We start from the raw sequence: 21,604 nt of genomic DNA on the forward strand, positions 1-21,604 counted from the left end.
CAATCGAGCTCATTTGAACGAGCACAAGTTGTTGTCACTTTTGGATTTAATTTTACAAAATTGATGAATGTATACCTCTCTCTAGTATTGTTTGTACCATGTGAAGTGCAACAAAAATAAGAGAGAGACCACCTCAAAACACTAGTGTATGTCTATGTTTGGGAGAGACATGGGGGATGAGAAGGTAATAAAATAAAATAAAAAAACAGAGGTTGTCATCCAAAAGCGACGAAGCGAATGAGTGGCTGCCATTGCGGCGAGGTTGCTCACCGGCGTCACCGGAGCGGGCTGAAATCGAGGAAGGAGGCGACCTTGCGCCGCCGCCGCCAAAGTTTCTTCTTCCTCCGATCTTCTCCGGCAGCCGTCATCTGGGTGCGGCGAGCGGGAGGAGTGCGAAGCCGGAGAGCTTCATCGAGGGAGATGCATGGCGGGAGCCTCATCAGTTACCCATATTCCCTAATAAACCAAAACGGTTTATTAGATAATAAAAATTAATTTATTGGTAAAACTTTTATATATTTGTTTATAGCGCTTCAAAATAAAGTTTGAAAATTTAAATTTTGACTTTTGCTTTAGCTTATTAGACTAACCGATGGAGCTCTCCATTTCCCGACCGACCTCGCCGGCGTAGGCCCAGCTTGGAATGGGCCAAACCCAAACCCATCTCCAAAAGGCATCTCTTGGTAGTGTTAGATTCCAGACCATCCAAAACGAGTCCGGGAAACTATGGTTGCTTGGGCCTCCAAATAGATTTCGGCCCCCTTTGGGTTATAATATTGATTTAAAAAAACGGGGAAAGACGCACTACTTTTATATGAACTAGAAAGGTGGCGCGGGCATCCGTACTATTGTAACGTAATATTATAGTTTCTTTAGAAATTATATCTTATAAGGACAAACTATATCGGGCATATCTGAAAACCATTGATTGACTTAGAAGATAGATTAAGGTTATGTGACTTTTGAATTGACTTTTGGACCGAGTGAGTAAATATCATGTATACCATTTGAACACATACCGTACAATATTGCTACAAGTAAAAAATGCGATAGCAAGGAACTCAAAGTTATTGTGATCGAATCGTCTCATGAAGATGCATGATTTAGTGACAACCAAATTAAGATAGATTAACGGTTGGATTGTTTTTCTCTTCGTAGAAGTTGAAATTTTTCATATTCTTTTCCAAAGTTTTAAAGAATTTTTGTTAGGACACAAATTGCAAAATTGCTTGGTTGGGTAGTGCAAAATATCAGCAATTGTTTGAAGCTATTGTTCTTTCTTTTTCGCATGTTTGATTGTTTTCTTCAAAACACCTTAGCTACCTCAGGTACGATGCTTCATCATACATGCAGAAGGTAAATGTGCATACGTGCGAGGTCTTTAGAAGTTTTTTTTTTATTTTTACAAAAGATAGATATGACAGTCTTGTTAATAGGTCCTTAATAGGTATAGTTAATAGGTCCATCAGTTTAAGTGAAAACCGACATCAAAATATTTTTATTAAAAATAGTATAAAATATTAGGTTCATTAATTAATGTAAATAAATAGTTAATATAGACCGTAAATTGGTAATTTACTGGTACAGAATATAATTACGTAACATTTATATTAAACAATGTGTTTTTAAAAATTTGATATAAAATAATTGTTTGATATAATAGGTACTACCTCCATCCCAGAATATAAGCATTTTTAGAGTTGGACACGGTTATCAGTGAAAGGTTGTGATTGGTTAGGAAAAGAATGTTGGTGGAGAAGTTGTTATATTTTGGGACAAATCTTGAGGGCTAAAAGTTGTTATATTTTGGGACGAAGGGAGTACATCGGTTTAAGTAAAGAATATTATATTGTTAATATAAAGGGTAAAATTATATAGTTATATAAAATTTATTTTCAAACATTGTGGAGCTAATTTAGAAATATATATGATGATATATATAATCTATGTTTATAAAGTTATAATTTCTTAAAATTTATTTTCACTAATAATAATTGCAATTTTGTCTATACATGGAGAAGAGAAGGAAGAAGAAGGAAACAAATGTACGTTTTTAATGATATAAGTAATTTATATTTTTATGTCTTTTGCCACTTTATCTTTTTAAATGTATGTTACAGTTGTATATGTATTTTCGGTTTTTTTACAAGTCGTACATACATACCTTTCTCTCGTCGGTGCGCTAAGGGAGATTCTGAGATAGATTATTAATAGGATTTAATCTAATGGTCCGAGATAACGGATCCATCAATTTAAATAAAAATTGATGGCTAGATATTTTAGTTTTTTCTCACATTTTCTAGAATTTGTTTTCTAATTTATTAGAGTGTATTTTTACAACTTAAAATATAGTTAATATGAATATTGATTTTCTATTTCATCTAGCCAAAAAGGGAAAAAAAAAGAGGAAATAACAAAGGGGGTACGTACATATGTACGTGCACGTCCATGAAGAGATAGATTCTTTTACCAGATGAACGTAATTTCAAAATCTTAATATAGATCTGTGTTAGCTAAATAATAGAAGAAGTTAGCTTAAAATAAGAGAAAAGGGAAGAGTTGGAGGGTGGCCAAAGGAAGAGAGTACGTACTTGCGGATGTATAGTGGAGGGTGAGGCTACCGGATTTTTGAGTCTCAGAGAGATCTAATGGTTATCCCCACAAAAAAAAATCTAATGGTTAAAATTAATGGATTAACCAATTTAATAGAAAACTAATAGATTTTTTCTAATTTATTATAAAGCCATGTGACAACTTAATTTGGAGCGTTTTTAGAGCATTTACATTATACATGCCGTTAGGAGTCTCACATGACGATTTGAGAGTATCTATAGGAAGCTTAGATGTTAGTGGCCTTCTAATCTAGGCCATTCATTTTCTTTAAAATCCATGCAGTTTTTTAAAGGAGGGTAATGTATGTACACCGGATATTCTTTTTGGCTTTTTTTTAGTACTTATGTATTTATATGTACGTGGGATATTTTTTTTGGGAGGAATTATTTTATAATAGATGTGATCTAATGCTATAAAATAACTGAAAATCGAAGATTGGAATTTATAGAATTTCCTATTATAATTACATAATTTTTATACGAAGACCAATGATCTAATATACACCCAAATAGTGTCAATAGCATCAAAAAGTAGAGGTTGTTGGGTAAAAAAGGGTTAAATGGGGGAGTAAAAGAAAGATGGGCACGTACCTTTCCTGTGTACAAACGGGATGAAGCAGGTGTACATACATGCACGCAGGTGAGATGAGAGGGAGGGACTAACTCTTGTTTTAACCTAATCTAATCTAATGTTCTAAAATATGGACCCGCCAATTTACATCTCACGTAGTAAAAAAATTATTCGGTGAATAATGAGTACTTTTTGGCTTTCTTCAGGTGAATAGTACTATATATTTATACGTACATAGGATATTCTTTTTGGTTTGGAAGATATTTTTTTATAGATCTAATGTAACGTATAAAATAACTTGTCCATCTGATTTAAGTGAAAATCGAGGATCAAATGTTTTATTTTATTCTCAGAATTTCCTATTATAACTATACAATTTTTATACTAAAATAAATGATCAAATATACGCTCAAATGTCAATGGCATAATTAAGAATGAGGTGATATAAATATATTGTAGGGTATTCTAGATAAAATTAAATAAAAAAGTCTGAAGGGTGGGGGAGTAAAAAAAGGTGGGGCACATATATTACCTGCGTGCAATCGGTCAGGATGAGGGAGGCGTACGTTTATCTAGATAAAAACTTGTTTTTTAATCTAATCAAATCTAATGGTCTGAAATAATGGACCCACCTTTTTAAGTGAAAATCAATATTTCTCATATATTAAAACGCCACGTGGCGATCTAGGAGCGTTTTTAGAAATCCCACGTGGCGGCTTAAGAGTGTTTGTATGAAGTTTAATGGACTTTTAGTATATAATAGATAGATGTAACAAATGGTCACGATCCATTGAGCGTCGTTTCCATATAAGGGCCACCGTTTTTTACCATTATCTTTTTTGGCTATATATAAATTTTGTTTTTTCTAATTACTTTATGCATCGTAATAATGTCAAAACTAAGTAATTTAAATAAAAATATGGTTAATTATCGACCGATCGAGCATTATTTTCGAAGATATACTACCGATTCCGACGTTTTCACCCCTTCATGTAAGCGTTAAACATGTGTATTGTAAAACAATAGAAAAATATATGAATGACCATTTCAATAGACATAAAAAAACAAAGAAAATAGATGAAACCAGATTTTTTTTAGAAAAAAATAAATAGAGTTCATTCCTGTCTCTAAACTAGAACAAATTATTGTGCGTGAAAAGGATAGACTTACATAGAAATTTCAAAAGACTAAATCTTATGCTAACTTTTCATCTACATTCCAAAGAAATTTTGTGTCTAATGGTGCCAAATCATTTGTTCCAAAAAGAAATTATGTGGGATTCAAATCCGAAATATCCTCCATTTGTATTATATCCTTTCCAAGGGTTCGCATCCTCTGCCATCAGGGGAGAATGGCAGAGAACAGTGAAACGTGAGAGCTGCTACAGTGCTGTACCATTGCTATATTGAAAATACCGTTTATTTATTTTATCGGAATTAGCAGATGATCTCGTGCATCCAAACTTGATCCAACGAATGTAAATAGCCAATGGCACAGATCACTGTTCACCTCTGCTAGTATTTCAGTTGGAATGGCAGAGGATACGATCCCCTTTCCAAAGGGCCGGGGCAACCTTTTTTCTTTCGGAAAATTGGAACCATGCCATTATAATTTTGCATAATTTGAGATATGTTATCCTGACCCACATGTCATTGACTCATATGGGCCCTACATATCATTGAGATACCGATGGCATATCTCAAACTTTGTAAAATTTTAATGGCATGGTTGCAAATTACCCTTTTTCTTTTCCCGGGTAGATTGTTGGAAGCATTCAATGCAGATTGGCATCTGCTGCTCTCTCACAAGCATTCAATCACCTTTACCTGCAGCATCGAGAGAAGACGGAGAAGCACCGAATCGCCGATCGTTCTCCAGTTGAGCTCAGGTAGGTCGCAGAAACCAATTTGCAGCTCTGTCTGCATATATTCCTACCTGGTACGTTCTTGTGAAGGCCACTTTATCTGAAATCCTTTGTTTACATGCATTATCGTGCTTTCCATTTCTTCCTTACCTTCTTCAACCTCTCTTCTTGGCAACTGATGCATTTTTTCCCCCTCTTGTTGAATGATTCATTTACTGGTGAAACTAGCTTAAGCTTTCAGAAAGGATTTGCCACAAAATGTACCCTTAGTCTTGGCAGAAAGTGTGACCTTCTATTTTTTACCCCTTCATTGTTATCATTAGCTAAAACTCCAGTTTCTAGCAGGTTAGGTTTTTTTTTTTTTTTCCTTTTATCTGATCTATGTGCGTATGTAGTATTGTAGTGTGGTTGCAAGATGAGTAAGAGCGGTGGGAGATGCAGCAAGGAGGGAGACGATGCATATTTCGACTGGAACCGTACCAATGGGGAAGACAAACATTTCTTCAAGGTCATGCTTGGTGATTTCCATGAAAGAGTGGTAAGCTCTTTGTTCTGCGCCGGCCTTTTGGGGTCTTATATGTTACTACCTCCGTTCAGGTTATAAGACTTTCTAGCATTGCCCCCTATATATATGTTAATGAATCTAGATATTATATATGTGACTAGATTTATTAACATATCTCTATACGATTTCAGGGTCCAATCCCTGGTCTCTCATTGGGCCACGTGGCCTCATGCATTGCGCTCTGTTTCAATTCTCAGCTGAAAAATATGCCACGTATTCGCACCATCTCACAGCCGTTAGATGGCATATCAACGGTGAAAGAAACTTTAAGATAGATAGAGAAATTACTTATGGTAAAAAAATTGCAATAGGAAATAGAGGACCTTCCCGAAGAGAGAACTCTCCGGAGCATAGATTCATATACAGATGCCTTGTGACAAACCAACCTCATATATAAAGCCGAAAATTAGTGAAAAAGAACAGACCGAATAAATCATTGATTTATCTACAGGTGCATTGCGACAAACAATCTCACAAACAAATTCGAAATTCAATAAAAAAAAGACCAAATAAATCATGGATTCATCTAGAAGAAAATTACAATGAAAATAGAGAACACCGAACCCTAGATTCATCCAGGGTAAGGAAAAATTACAGGAAAATCGAGAAGAGGAAACAAAGAAAGATTAAAAAAAGAACACACAACAGAAGTGAGCTGGGCTGGTTCATCAGCGTCCTCGGGCAGCTTGAACTCCATGACAAGGGAAGGTGGCCAACACAGATCTCTCCTGCGAAAGAATAGTCAATGGTGTCGGACCTAAGCACCCCATGGTTACGTCCTAAACTTCTCACTGCTACAGAGATTAATCAAGATATGAAGGGGATGGGAAGGAACGGACAATCTGTACTACCAACTATTTTAGATTTGGCGAAGAGGAAGGAAAGGAGAGAAACAAGAGGGAAATTCAGGGGACCGAGATGGCTCTTCATTTTTTTTCCCTTGTCCTCTGTGGATTTTAAAATGGATAAGCCCAAAGGAAAGCATACGTGTCGTCATAAGGGCTCGTGAGTCGTGAGTTGTGACTCTCGCCGTGTTTAGTTCTTCAAACTTTTAACTTTTTCATCACATCAAAACCTTTCTACACACATAAACTTTTAACTTTTCCATCACATCATTCTAATTTCAACCAAACTTTCAATTTTAATGTAAACTAAACATATCAAAACTTTTCTACACACATAATTCTATAGATATGTCGTCTGCCTGGCTGAGTCTAGCTGTCTACCGAAATAGTACGAAGTAAGACATAAAAAATATATAAATATAAATGGGCCGGAAGTCTGGGAAAAATGATTTAGCTTGGGCAATTGGGAAAGAAATCAAAAGAATAAAAAGAAAATAAAAAGGGTGAAAATATTCGGATTTTCATGTAAATACATATAAGTACGATCTAAGGATCCCTTCTTTTTCACATTATTTATATACGCCGTACAATATATTAGTAAAAAAAATAATAAGTATAATTTTTATGTTTATGTTCTTAGGCTGGGTTCGTTTAAGGAGGATGAGAACTACTCCCTCCCGCACGGTAAATGAAGCGGTCCCTTAGCATGTGATTAATTAAATATAAAGTATTAGCTTTTTTTTAAAAAAAATGGATCAATATAATTATTTAAGCAACTATAAAAAACTTTTTTTTTAAAAAAACACATTGTTTCAATTTGAAAAGCGTGCGCGCGAAAAACGAGAGGGGGAGTTGGAACCCAACGTAGCCTTAGTGATTTAAGTCCTATGCTAAAAAATAAACTTCAATAAAAAATTAAAATCAACATAATTTAAAAATTAAGTTTCAAAATTCAAATTTTGTGGTGGTTGATTTCGTATGGAGAAAATAATGGGGCATAATACACCTTAAATTTAAGGTAAGTGCGAAGCATCTTAATTAATGTCCTATGCTCGGTAAATGACGTCATGGGTTTGTCTCAAGTCATTTTTTTAAAAAAATAACTAAGTTTATTAAACGTAGTAACATCTATAATATCAAATTAATTTCATTAAATACCACCAGCAAATACGCTTTTATAATACATTTATTTTGTGTTGAAAATTCCACCAGATTTTTCTATGAACTTAAAAGGTATTTAACCTAGCATAGACCCAAAATACTTTGCAATTTCGAACGGAGGGAATATAAGATACTCCCTTCATCCCTTAATATAAGGGATTTTGATATTCTGTTTACACTGTTTGATCATTCGTCTTATTCAAAAAATTTTGAAATTATTATTTATTTTATTTGTGACTTACTTTATTACCCAAAGTATTTTAAGCATAACTTTTCGTTTTTTATATTTACACAAATCTTTTGAATAAGACAAGTGGTCAAATAGTACAAGCAAAATGTTAAAATTATATAAGAGACGGATGGAGTATAAACAAGAGATAGTAGGGACAAAACATATTCCCTGGTGATAAAAACACATTTATATTATAATATGTATATCGTACTTTTCTAGCCAAACATTTCCTACTCCCTCTTGCACATTTAAGAAATGGTTCAATCAAAATTTGAAAGTTGTGATGATAAATTTCATATCAAAATAAATTTATAAAATTTAATAAAAGTCGTTATTGAATTTATGGTTTGTACGCATGTACAGGCTCATTAGTGTGTACGTCAACAGACGTACTGATTTTCTAGTATATATGAATGTGGGCAATGCTAGAAAGTCTTATAATATGAAACGGAGGAAGTATGAGTTACTCAGTAGGTTAACATGTGTGGTAGCAAATTAGCGATTTAATTACATTTTGCTCTAACTTAGGAGTATGTATTATCTATCTGATCCCAAAGCTTAACTAGTAGTTACTATTCCCTCTGACTCAAAATATAACAATAGGATTAGTAGTACTAGTATAGAATATTAGGTTGCTACATTTTAGAGCAGAGGTGGAAGTATATTTTTATAAAACGAAATTACTAATTTGATTTACAACAAAACGAATTAATGGCGTTTAGAATCCATGCAGTCAACCGTTTATATTTCCCAGGTCCGAAGTATGTATGTATGTAGAAATTATCTAATTCGCCCCATGAAAACTATTTCTTTCAGGTGACCATGAAACTATATTAAATCACTTTTCTAGGATTTCATGCAGTCAATTTTTCTATTTATTTAGCATATTATAATAATAGTATATCCAATGGTGAAAATCTTAAAAACAACATTAAGGGCAACAACAATGCTTAAGGTCTTGGTGAAAATAAGGTAGGTCCCACCATACCCTATATCCATGGCTACAATGTTTAAGACAATAATATATGTTAAGATGGGTCCCACATCTATGTAAACAAATTCTATTTTAAGGTAGGTCCCACCATACCATAATATATTCTCATCCTTTTCAGTGTGCATGTGTGCTTTATCTCATTATTTTATTTCTTAAGGTTGAGCCTATTTTTAATATTTAGTGTCTTATAGCTAATGCTCATAATGTATATGGCTAGTCATAAGGTCTTATGACTCAATTTTATGACACATTGTGGATACCTAATTATTTATTGGTTCGTCACCATATTCGACAACCGTACTCTAATACAGAACTTTCAGGACCGAAACATAATTAATTTAGTAACCATGTACGCAAATACGCAATTCCTTTCTATTTTGCATCTGAATGAATTTAGCTCCATGACAACTAAGCATGCTTAATTTTCACATAGGATGTTTAATTGTACTCCCTCTTTTTTAATATATGACATCGTTGACTTTTATTATAAACATTAACATTTGTTTTATTCAAAAAGTTTTGTGCAAATCTTAAAAATATGGTGTAAAAAATTAACGGCATCATATATTAAAAAGTGGAGGTAGTATCAAATTAAACAAACTCTTGATTTTGGCAAAGTTACTCTACTGCTTGTCTCGTCTGCTTCCGTTCCCCTAAGAGCTCTGTTTACTATGTTGTTGCAGACAATACCGAATGAATTTCTACATAATTTCGGGGGCAAAATACCAAAATCTATTAAGCTGGAAACACGCAGCGGCCTCACTTTTGATGTTCAGGTTACCAAGAATTCTGGCAGAGTAGTCCTTCAATCAGGTTGGGCATCATATGTCAGTGCCCATGATCTGAAAATTGGGGACTTCTTGGTATTCAAGTACAGTGGTGACTCTCAACTGAAGACTCTAATCTTTGATTCGAGTGGTTGCGAGAAAGTATGTGAAAAACCTGTTGACATGTCAGGCAGATCTTACGATATTGCCATGAGAAACTCACAAGATGAAAAGAAGAAACGGAAGCAAAGGGATATCTCAAGGCAGGGGACAGTGAAGCCATCAGGTTATATAAGTATAGTGATGTTAAACTTAAAAAAGCATCGAGAGTACATTTAGAGTCCCTTTACATCATATTTTATTTTTGATATTATGTTGTGCTTCATCTTCAGAAGAAGGTCTGAAAGCGGAACTTGTACCGGGTTGCATCCTCCCATCCCGGACCGATCTTACTCGTTTGCAGAAGAATATACTGACAGAGAAGGTGAAAGCTATTAATTCTGAAACCCCAATCTATGGGTATGTCATGAACAATAGCAGTATTCATGGGATTCCTTGTACCGTGGTGAGTTAAAGTTTCTGTTCTTGAATATTGAATATTCTTGCCCTCTGTTCGCTCCAAAAAAAAAAAGAAAAATCATATTTTGTGTTCTCAAGTCTCAACCAAAGTTCTATTTGAGTCAATATCACCCTTTGCCTATTGAAGGTTATACGATGCACTAGCAAATTAAAAGGTTATACGACGCGATAGTAAACTAAATGTTGTAACTGGACTGGAAATGTTTTACTTTGTCTGAAACTCTATGACTGCAAATCGTATGGAGGAGACATGTTATATTTACTAGTAGTAGTATTTTATTTCATTCTATTTCAATCTTCCTAGCTAAATTCGATCTTTTTCCCTTTCAATTAGGAAATTTCTAAGAAATATGCCGATGTATATCTCCCATTTGAGGATGGAACAGTCGTGCTTCAACATCATGGCAAGAGTTGGAATGTGCGGTGTTGTCTTACTAAGCAAAACTCGAAAAGGTTTTTGAAAGGGTGGAGACAGTTTGCAGGTGACAACAAGCTGCACCTGGGAGATATCTGCCTCTTCGACCTACTGAAAGACAAGAAGAAATATGTGATGGATGTCCATATCATTCGCAGAAAATGAAATCAATATGGTTCTCTCAGCCATTTCTGCCGATTTTTGCAAGTACGGGTTTGCTTTTTACTACGTTTGATCTACAGCGAAGTTTGTTGTGCTGCTGATACATTATCAGTGAACAGTTATTAGACTGACCGGTTTGCTTGTAGTTCCAAAAGTTCAGCCATGACTTTTGTTTTTGCTAGGAGTAATTGCGATGGTGGAGGTGCAATGGTGCATCATGTGAATGAAAATGTAGTACTTGATCAGTGGCGAATCTAGGAAGTAAATTGAGGAGGGGCTTGTGTATAGAAATAGTTGTGTGATAGATACTCCCTCCGTTTCATAATATAAGGCTGTCGAGGAGTGATCCTCTCTAGTGGGACGTCGTGAGTTCGGCAGGGGGATAAGGCGCGATGATCAAGAGCATACCTCCGCCTATGGTCTAACTACCAAATCGCTCTTGGATCTGTGTGTGAGATGGGGGATTATACAGGTTCAGGCCGCCTGGAGGCGTAACACCCTACTCCTGTCCGTGGGATTATGGTGGAGTTCTTACAAGAGATCTTGAGCTCCTTGGAAACCCTTCACTGTTTTTCCTCTAGAGCTCGAGCTATTAAGAGTCGTCCCCTTTTTCCAGTGGTGACAGTCCTCTTTTTATAGTTCAAGGGGATACCACATGCACCGTTCATACCTACCCCTTCACGGGAGGGGGGCCCACATGGCCCTGGTCAGATCACTATCCTTTGTTTCAACTGGAAGCAAAGCGGTTGCCTGCCCCTAGGTGGGGCCCTGCGCCGTCCTCCGCCTGACACGGGGGACATCCCTGTCATTCCCTCATAAATGTATGGAGACTTTGGCGGACTCACCACACGCAGGGGGCGCACCTGGCAGCGTGCCGATGGGACGGGGCATACCTGCCCCCACTCCGCCTAACAGTGGGTGGGGCGTGGGTGCGCTGCTACCCGTCCCATCCGCCTGTTGGCCGGTCTCAGATCGGTCAAGCCTGATTGACGCACGTCAATCGGGTGGCGCCTCACGTCTGCCCACGCCGCTTTAAATGCGGCGGGGGACGGTTGGGGCGCCGCTTATTTAAGGCGCCTGAGCACCTCTCTCTCCGCCCACTCGGCCACCACGTGGCAGCTGAGCGAGGGCCTCGGGGCAGCTTGCCCCGAGGGCCCGAGGGGTGCGGCGGGATACCCTAAGGCCCTTTGGCCGCTTCACGACCGCTTGCTTTCCCCCCGAGGGGGGGGGAGGGGGAATAAGACCGCACGGCCACGTGTCTAGAGGGAAGGACTTCTTCCCGGCCTCCATCTTGCATACCCCTGGGCCCATATCACCGGTAAAGGTACAACTACTTTTTTTTAATGTTCCATAATATAATGTATGCATGCATACAATAAATTAGGACATCTTCTTCATTAAATTATTACTCCCTCCATCTATTTTTAATAGCCATATTTCATCTTGAAACATTTAAATATCCATTTAAACATGTTACTAGTCATTCCTCGTAAACAAGCGATTCATTAATATTTATATTTCTCAATGCCCATGTAGCCAATCATATGTGGAAGAATAGAGAGTCACGCATTAAATCCGAGAAAGTCATTAAGATGATAGATTGTTAGATTAAAATATGAGTATCAAAAGTAGATGGAGGGAGTACTTTTTTAAATCCTTCACTCTCAAAATCTCTAATTCTATTGGATGCATGCATTATATTTATTAGGGTGATCCAAACTAGGAGATGATAATAATTGTTTCTTTGTCTTTAGGTTAAGGGTGGTTTTGCCTCATATTTTGGAATAGAGGGAGTATAAATTACTCCCTCCTTTCCAAATTGATCATCATATAAGTTTATGCACCAAGACCAAGGGCAATTTTAATCACATCAACCAAGACTCCATGCACACAATCTCCAACAATGCATGCATCGACTAAAACCCCATGCCAATTACACCCTAGCATGCGTACATTCTTCCATACTGCATTGTATTATGATAAAATTCATGTCCATACAGTTATATGCTGATCACAATTTGAGAAATTTTGGATTCTATTACATGATGATTAATTTGGGATGGAGGGAGTAACATATAAACTCAGTATTTTTAGATGAAACCAAAAACACATTAGATCAAAAGACAACCCATTGCTTAAATTCTTCATTTTAATTTGCAGCTATACTAATATATCCACATATACCTATGAACTAATTGGTATGGTCACTCGGAGCATGCATATTTCACACTTGCAACGTAACAATAAGCACTTCAGCTAGCTTTCTTTGCCGTACTGCTATACTTACACTAATTGTTGATTAGTTAGAGTCATTTGTCACTAATTAGAGGAAAAGGGGTGAAGCTGGGCTTGCGCACCAACAAGCCCCAACAGTGGATCCGCCACTTTACATGATATAACCATTTGTCCAGGAATTTGTAGAGTACTATATTTATCACATACAACCACTCTTTTTTTTTAATTTTCTTCCTATCTTACCCTAATCATCCTTTATTAAGGGGCATTAATGTCCTTTTCTTTGATTCTTAATATTTTTTAAAAAAATTACATATGTTTATATTTATAGATGGAGTATTAGTTTTGTTTTGGTCTGTCATTTAATATATACTCTGACAAAGCCATAGACTGTGTTGAAAATCAATGGCATTCTATCAATTTCTTTGGGAAAAAAACACACAATTAACTTCAAATGGAGAACGTTGTCCAGAGTACTTTGTGAATAACATGGTACTTGAACTTTCGCTCAGGATCATTTCAATCATCGACATTTCAATTTATTCTAACTTGTTCAAATAAGTACTTAAAATTTACTCCCTCCTTTCAAAAATCTGACACATATTTCTTTTTATATTAATACCAAGAAGCAATTAACTTACTCACCATGTGGCAAAACCAATGAACATGCAACGAATAAGTATTAGAATAACTTCTTGGTTTTTGATTAACAATTTAATTTAGCACATAGTGACTACAAATAGGACTTAGATTTTTGGAAAAACTAAAGGATAAAATATGTCTTAGATTTTTGGAAGGATGGAGTACTATTGTTCAGGTGTTATCACGCTTAGTTTATAGCCCATGCATATTGTTCAGGTGTTATCTAGAGTATAGACTATGATAAAAACTTTGTAATGAGTATTAAACTCTGGCTTAGTGTGTAGCAAATCATATTATTCTGAAAACCTTCAAATTAAATGACAGTATTTTATTAAGAAAATTATCTTTTAATATGTGATATTTTATTTTGAAATGAACTTGTATAAATAATTAGATATGAACAATTTTAACTTTCAAAATTGGATTATTTTTTATCTAAAGAGAGAGAGATGGTTTGTCGTTGGGCTCAGCCAAGCTGACCCAACCCAACCTGGTTTGCTTGCCATCGGTGCATATCAGGTCAATAGACACAAGTAGGCAACGGGAAGACGTGTGCACGTACCACGACGAAAGGCCTATGCCTATTTGTGCGGGACCCAGCTGGATACTTGGCCCATCTGCTCGCGCGCTAGCTTATGTTTTTTTTGTTTGGGAAAATTGCATCCATGCCCCTCACTTTTGAAGCCAATTACTCTTTTACCTCTGTTTTTAGGGTTTTCAGTTTTACCCCCACTTTTTAATCTAAACGAACCGTCTACCCTCACTTGTGACAGCCATTTGGTGGGTCCCACGTTTTGTGGTAAAGAAATAGAAAAGAAAATTAAAAAAAAGTTTACGAATTATGAAATTACCTTTGTACCCCTGAGGGAATGGATAGATATGCCTCCCACCCGGCCACTCCCGTGCGTCGGTTTGGTCAGGTGTGGGCGAAACGGTGCGTGCGGGGCAGCGGCGGCGAGGGCGCGCGCGCAGCGTGGAGGCAGCGGCCGCGGGCGTGCGGGCGCTAGGCGGCGGCGGCGGCCAAGGGCGTGGGGGCGGCACGCGTCGGCCGCGTCGAGGGCAGGCGGGCGGCCGCGTATTAGTACCTCAAGGCGCTGCGGCGGTGGCGTGCCAAGGCCTACATCTACTCCAGCGGAAGCAGGGAGGTCCAGCGCCTCATCTTCGCCAACACCGCTGCAGCAGGGAGACTGTAGGTCAGCCTCAACAAATTTGCCATCCCCTCTGCCGCTGCGCTGCACATTAACATCATTCCTAGTGCTTCATTAACACCTCTATTAATCACAAGTATATTTTTCTTCCGCCGAATATCTGTCAGGCCTATCCAGGAGGCAGCCAGCCGGCGGCAACGGCTGTTCCACGCCGACATGTGATGTGTGTAATTATGTCTGTGGACACTAAGTAATGTTTATCGTCGATGACTTATATGTACCGTGGCTTATCTGTATGAGACACTTCGTAATGCTTGCTATATACTGCCTCCGTTTCAAAATGTTTGACACTGTTGACTTTTTAAGTATATGTTTGACCATTCGTCTTATTAAAAAAATTTAAGTAATTATTTATTCTTTTCATATCATTTGATTCATTGTTAAATATACTTTCATGTACATATAGTTTTACATATTTCACAAATATTTTTGAATAAGACGAACGGTTAAACATGTGCTAAAAAGTCAACGGTGTCAAATATTTTGAAATGGAGGGAGTATGTGGCTTGTGCTAGTTGTGCCAAAATTATGTCCAAATGCTGTCCAAATTTTATTTAAATTTTGGTCAAATTTTGTAACTGCCTAGTATTTGTGATTTTGTTTTGTTAAAGTAAAAAACATCACAAGAGATGCTCATATTTGAATTATGGGATCCCTTGAATTATTTATAACCATCACACAACCTGAAATCACAAATAGGGGCAAAATCAAACAAAGCTAAAAAAAATGTGGGGGGGGGGGGGGAATGCAATAACCACCAAGGGTATAATTGTCATTTTCTCTACAACTAACACCGTTAAAACCCGCGGTTAGAGGTGAGGGCACACGGCTGGTTCATATTCAAAAGGTGAGGGTAAAACTGCAAACCCTAAAAAGTGGGGGTAAAAGAGCAATTGGCTTCGAAAGTGGGGGCATGGATGCAATTATCCCTTTTTGTTTTTCTTCTCTCTTATACTGGGTCTCCAGCCAGCTTTTAAAATATAGATAGATAGATTAAATGATCATTCTACTCTTTTACATATACCCCATAATAAATAAAAAGAAAAAAAAGATGACAGGCCAGCCAACATTGTTTCTATCTTTCCCTTAAAAAACATGGTTTCTATCATGAGTTCTAGGTTGTTAGTATTTGTTTTTCTTTCTTTTTCTATTATATGACATACACAAGGGTAGAATGATCATTTGAATGTTTTCCTTGTATACGAGGATGACATGACGCACCCACTTGGCGTTTTTAGTGGGTGAAAAAACTATGTTAAGATAAATGATAGATTTTAAGAATTTGTTTGGATAAATTATAATGTCAGGGATTGAACTAACCCGTAAGAGAAACTTTAAGTGAGCGAGTTACGAAGCTCATCATGGTAGAGTGTCATTTTCTGAAGACTTTTCATTCCAGTGGCATTGCTTACCATGTTTTTTTAGAAAAGATGGGAGGAGCTCTGTCGGATATATTAAGCAAGGGGAACAGAAACGAGCTAGAAAGTTACAGTTTAAGCTTCATTAGGGCCTTCACAGTGTACTGATGTGGCACATTTCCTCATCTCACCAGGTTGGTGTGGTAGTGACACTGGTGGAGAAACCATCTTTGGTCGGTCGACCAAATTACACAATAGTCCCGGTTGCAATAAAAATGAAGACTAAAGATTATCTTTAATCCCGGTTGAAAAGGTTAGAGCTACTTTTTGATCTTTAGTCCCGAGTTACCAACCGGGAAAAAAGATCGGCATGCGCGGAGAGATCGAGGCGTGCGGGATCGAGATACATATCTCTTCCTCCCCTCCTCCCTCCCGGTTCTATCTCTTCTTCTCCTCCCCTTCTCCTCTCCTCCGATATCCTCTTCTCCTCGCTATCTTACACGCGGATGATCCTCTCCTCCTCCCCCTCCTCTCCTTCTCCTCCCCCTCCCTCCTCCTCCCCGATCTGCAGGCGGCGGTGCCGCGCGAGGCTCCTCCTCCCCCTCCCCCACTCATCCCCGATCTGCAGGCGCGGCACCGGCCTTGCGTGGCGGCCGGCACGCGGCGCTGGCTGGCGGAAGGCGGCGGCTGGGCGGCAGGCAGAAGATGGCGGCTTGTTTTTTTTTTTTAGAATTTGTGATCCGGATCTGAGATGTATTTGATTTGTGTGTGATATGAATATGTGATGTATTTGTGATGAATTTTGTAGAAGTTGTGATGTAATTTTTTTTTAAGATTTTGTGATGTATTTGGAGATGATCGATCTAAGGATTTGGAGGTGATAATTGATTTGGGATTTTGGGGATGGGGATGGAGTGAAATCAATATATTAAAAACAATGAAGAAAAGAATATAACAAAGGAGCATCCGGGGATCAGCCTGGCTCTATCTTTAGTCCCGGTTGGTGTTTGCTTGTAACATTAACCGGAACTAAAGATAGATTTTTACTCCCGGTTATTTCACTCGGGACTAAAGATAGCGATCTTTAGTCCCGGATTCGTAGTCCCGGTTGGAAAACCGGGACTAAAGCGGGCTTACGAACTGGGAGTAAAAACTACCTCTCTACCAGTGTGACAACTCAGCTAAGAGCGTGCCCCAGTTTGGTTTCTCGAGTCCAAAGCAAGATGCATGAAGAATGCGTCAGAGGTGAGCCCACACCAAGCCAAAACCGAGACAAATCATGCTTGCTCGCGACTAACATGTATGAATGGTGGGTTTAAAATAAACTTATAATATCTTACACTTTGGCAGGGGCGGATCTAGAAAAAATAGTAGTGAAGGCTGAATAAACTACATCAATATAAACCGAACCTACAGTCTCCATATCCTATGAATCTATAGAAAAAATTTTAGTGGGAGCTTAGGAGGGTCTCCACCGTCCCGAGGACGATAGTGGGGTCTCAAAACCCCTCCGCCCCCATTGTGAATCCGCCCCTGCACTTTGGAGATAGTCGACTAACATGTATGAAGGGTGTTTCGGTACTATTCTAGCAGCACAAACTCACGCTGTGAAATATATGCCTTGCAACACCTGCATCGCCGTACAAATATTAGATTGCTCCAATTGTTTAGAAACCCTCCTACTATTTCTTTCTAGCCAACTAGGAGTGAAAACGGATCGGATAATATCCGATCCGATCCGATCCGCTCCGAGTCTGTCCGAAACGAGGATATGGTATGATCTTTTAGAAATCCGACGGATATGGATACGGATACGGATGGTATGATATGGATGCGGATGCAGATATGGTATTTCTAAAATCCGGCGGATGCGGTTTATCTGACTTTTCTATCGGATTATCCGATAAACTGTTTACCGGATAATCCGAAGTACACATATAACCACTCTATCTATTGCATATAACATAAGTTGGTCCATTTAATGATCTAATTCATCAATTAACCTAGATTTCTTAGTCCGAGACTTTCGCTATCTCATGTTACACTATGCTTGCTTAGTTGTATTTTTATATTATGGACATCATGTATTCATGTTGTTTAGTACTCAAGCATATTATTATTACGATGGGTCATTTATTGATTATTGTATTATTGTTCATTGCATTGCTAACTCGATGTTGTATTGATTACATATACACGTAACATCCGATAAATTTAATCTGTTTCCAAACCGATTCCGCACCGACTCCGCACCATTCCCGACGTCCGAAACAATCCGCTCCGCATCCGCATCCGCACACTATCCGCAACCGCTCCGAATCCGCTTAAAAATATTATATGACTACTATCTATCTGAATCCGCTTCGTTTTCATCCCTGTAGCCAACACAATTGCTTATCATGTTAAAAGTAATAATGTGCAATTGAAATTTAAGCCGGCAGCACGCTAGCACGGACCAAAATTAGAGACATGTAATCTTGGATATAGTATTCCCTGTATTCCTTGGATACCATGTCACATCTGCTTTTGGCAGTTCCAATGCGAGGTTTTGGGGCATGAAAAACAGAGTAGGATGTCCACAATGTCAATATTGCTTCTGCTAAGTGTTATACACAGGCAAAAAATAGTATGCAAAATATGTACTCCCTCCGTTTTAAAATATTTGACACCGTTAACTTTTTAGCATATGTTTGACCATTTATTTTATTTAAAATAATTTGTGAAATATGTAAAACTATATGGGTACATGAAAGTATATTTAACAATAAATCAAATGATATGAAAAGAATAAATAATTACTTAAATTTTTTAAATAAGATGAATGGACAAACACGTATTAAAAAGTTAACGGTGTCAAACATTTTGAAACGGAGTGAGTATATTTTTCATGCGTCAATGATAGCTTTGTCTCCCTCTTTTACAATTGATCGTGGACGAAACCGCGCGTTTAGCTGGAACATAGTCACGATTATTCCCTGACTACGGCATGTTAACACAACTTGTTTATTTAAATAGTACTATCTCCTTTAACATATAACACCGTTCATTTTTATATATGTTTGAATGTTTATCTTATTTAATTTTTTATAAATATAAAAAATAAGTTAGGCTTAAAAATAGTACTTTTTAAAGTCATAAATCAAGTAAAAAAATAAATAATTATCATAAAATTTATTAATAAGAGTTAAAAGTATGCAAAAAGTTAATAATGCCATCTATTTAAAAATCGGAGATAGTATAACTTTTTTAGACAATCATATATAGCGATTAATTGATATCGTAAATAACTTTTATTCTTGTGAATAATTATTTTTGCTTATTGGTTTTCATGTATCTAAAATTATTTTTTCTTATTTAGCATCTCACAAAGCGTACATAGATAGTTATAAGAAACAAAATGATTAATTGTTTCAATATGCATAGTACGTATAAGGTCATAAGCGAGATTAATTATTCACTTTAGGCATCCTTGCAAGCCTACAAAGTTTAAAGGCATTTTGGTTTGATTTCTATAAAGATAATGCATATTCCCATAATCTAGAAGGCCTTAAACGAGAATCCATTGGATATATTGTCTTACACCTGTTAGTAACAAGATAGAAACCTTGCAGCTTGATGCTTTAACTCTATGTGCTTTTTGTTATTCTAACTTAGATCAATATCTATATGGTATTATTAGTTGAGATGATTTGGCTTCATGATTTCAAAGTGAGGGCTTTATGATTGAAAAGAAAAATTTACACTTGAGATCAATCATCAAAGGCTATAAATAATAAAGATATTACAACTTTACAAGAGAAGAGATATTTTTTAAGATTTAAAATAATTGATGACGTGGCTAGAGAAGAATGAATTATCACTCTTTTTGGTCATATATAGTTTCCATTTTAGACTTTTCAAGATTGATAAAAGCATAACTTTTACCACTTAATTGCACACTAAACCACTTATTTTTTTACCTGTGTTGCACCTTGGGCTAGGGGTAAGGTGACATTTTCACTTTGAACTAGCTAAGTTTGCATATGGTTTCAATTTGGGCTAATCTTCCTCTCCCCTTTTTATCTTCTCTGGCCTCTAGGAAAAACCTCGCGAGCTCATTAGCAATGACATGCAACAACATGTGATTACTTGAGCCAGCAAGATGCAATAGTCAAATTCAATCATCAATCAATAAAGGATCTGCCTCTTTCACGCTTTGAATTTGAGAATTGGTAGGAGATGGTGAGACGCTAGTCCATGAGAATAGGGTCCTTGAGCCTAGCTCTTGTCCACAGCAATATGAGCAGAAGGCACAGCTCGAGCTTCTTCCTATTCCGGTGAGCACATATAGCTCGTGGCCACCTCCACAAAACACCCTCGCTTCGACTTCACGACGCAAGTGTAAGGAGTAATCACAACCACGGAGGTGGACTGGTGGAGCTATAGTGCTACTCCTCTGCTGGCATGTGGGACAACTAGTACAAAGTGCAAACCTTGGTTAATAAGCCTGGCCCAAAGTGAAAAGTTCTTCTAATATCTGATCCAGTATGCAACTTAGGAAATAAAATGTGGCATAAAGTGCAATTCACTCGTTATTTTATATAATTTTTGTAATTTGGTGATTTAATTTTTCATGTCATATATTCCTAATAAAAAATCATAGTTAAGATTAACTACACGGATAGTAAAACAAATCATTTATCAAAGCGAGTACTAGATCAAATGCAATAAGGCCTCAAGTGCCAAGTGCTGGAGTAACTCTAAAAATGCTAGCCGATGAGTAGAGAGAGATATGAGGTGCCCTGATGCGCCTGTACATGCACGTGAGTGCCAAGAGAGGGGAAAAACAATAGTAGCAATAGAGTATAAATAAATAAATAAGAGAATGTCAATATGGCATTTGACTTAAAAACATCTCACAAAAACTAACAAATTTTAGACCGTTGGATTGCTTTAAGATTCATACACTGTACCTCTAACCCTAACCATTTCTCTCTCCTCTCATCATCCCTAGCGTCACCGCCAATGCCTCTGTAGCTGCCCCATGCACCATCACCTGGCATCGTCGGCTGGCTGGAAGGGGTCAATATATAGCACCCTCCCCCCTCCCTCTTCTCTTCCCCAAGTCAGCGGAAGCTCCAATTTGCCCCTACCGTCAACGCCAACCCACCGCCCTCCTCCATCCCAACGGTGATGCCTCGTTGTCCACTTACCATCGGGTCGCCTCCTCCCCACGGCCATCCCTTTAAGCCCAACGATTTCCGCTCTCTTTCCTCTCCCCCGAATCCAAGAACCTAAACCCTAACTCATTGGGCCGCCGCCAATCATCAGAGCTGGATGAGAAAGAGCTGGGTGGCCGGAGCATGAAACACGATGCGAATCCTAAGGTTACAAATTTGTAAGATTTTGACTCTA

At 37.5% G+C, this 21,604-nt stretch overlaps 1 protein-coding gene across 1 annotated transcript; it reads left to right on the forward strand.

Moving 5' to 3' along the window:
- The first annotated feature begins 5,462 nt into the window (after positions 1 to 5,462).
- Positions 5,463 to 10,770, forward strand: LOC127766997 (putative B3 domain-containing protein Os03g0621600). Its single transcript, XM_052292196.1, has 4 exons — positions 5,463 to 5,585; positions 9,528 to 9,897; positions 10,004 to 10,176; positions 10,525 to 10,770. Exons 1-4 carry the CDS (start codon positions 5,463 to 5,465, stop codon positions 10,768 to 10,770), a joined length of 912 nt encoding a protein of 303 aa, XP_052148156.1.
- Positions 10,771 to 21,604: the final 10,834 nt, after the last annotated feature.

Source organism: Oryza glaberrima, chromosome 3 (genome assembly GCF_000147395.1).
Source record: "Oryza glaberrima chromosome 3, OglaRS2, whole genome shotgun sequence".
Classification (NCBI taxonomy): Eukaryota; Viridiplantae; Streptophyta; class Magnoliopsida; order Poales; family Poaceae; genus Oryza; species Oryza glaberrima.

Excerpts from the sequence above, each read along its gene's own strand:
- LOC127766997 (XM_052292196.1), top strand. The coding sequence starts at position 5,463 with ATGAGTAAGAGCGGTGGGAGATGCAGCAAGGAGGGAGACGATGCATAT. Across the intron at positions 5,586-9,527 it reads GTGATTTCCATGAAAGAGTG|ACAATACCGAATGAATTTCT; the intron begins GTAAGCTCTTTG and ends ATGTTGTTGCAG. Across the intron at positions 10,177-10,524 it reads ATGGGATTCCTTGTACCGTG|GAAATTTCTAAGAAATATGC; the intron begins GTGAGTTAAAGT and ends CCTTTCAATTAG.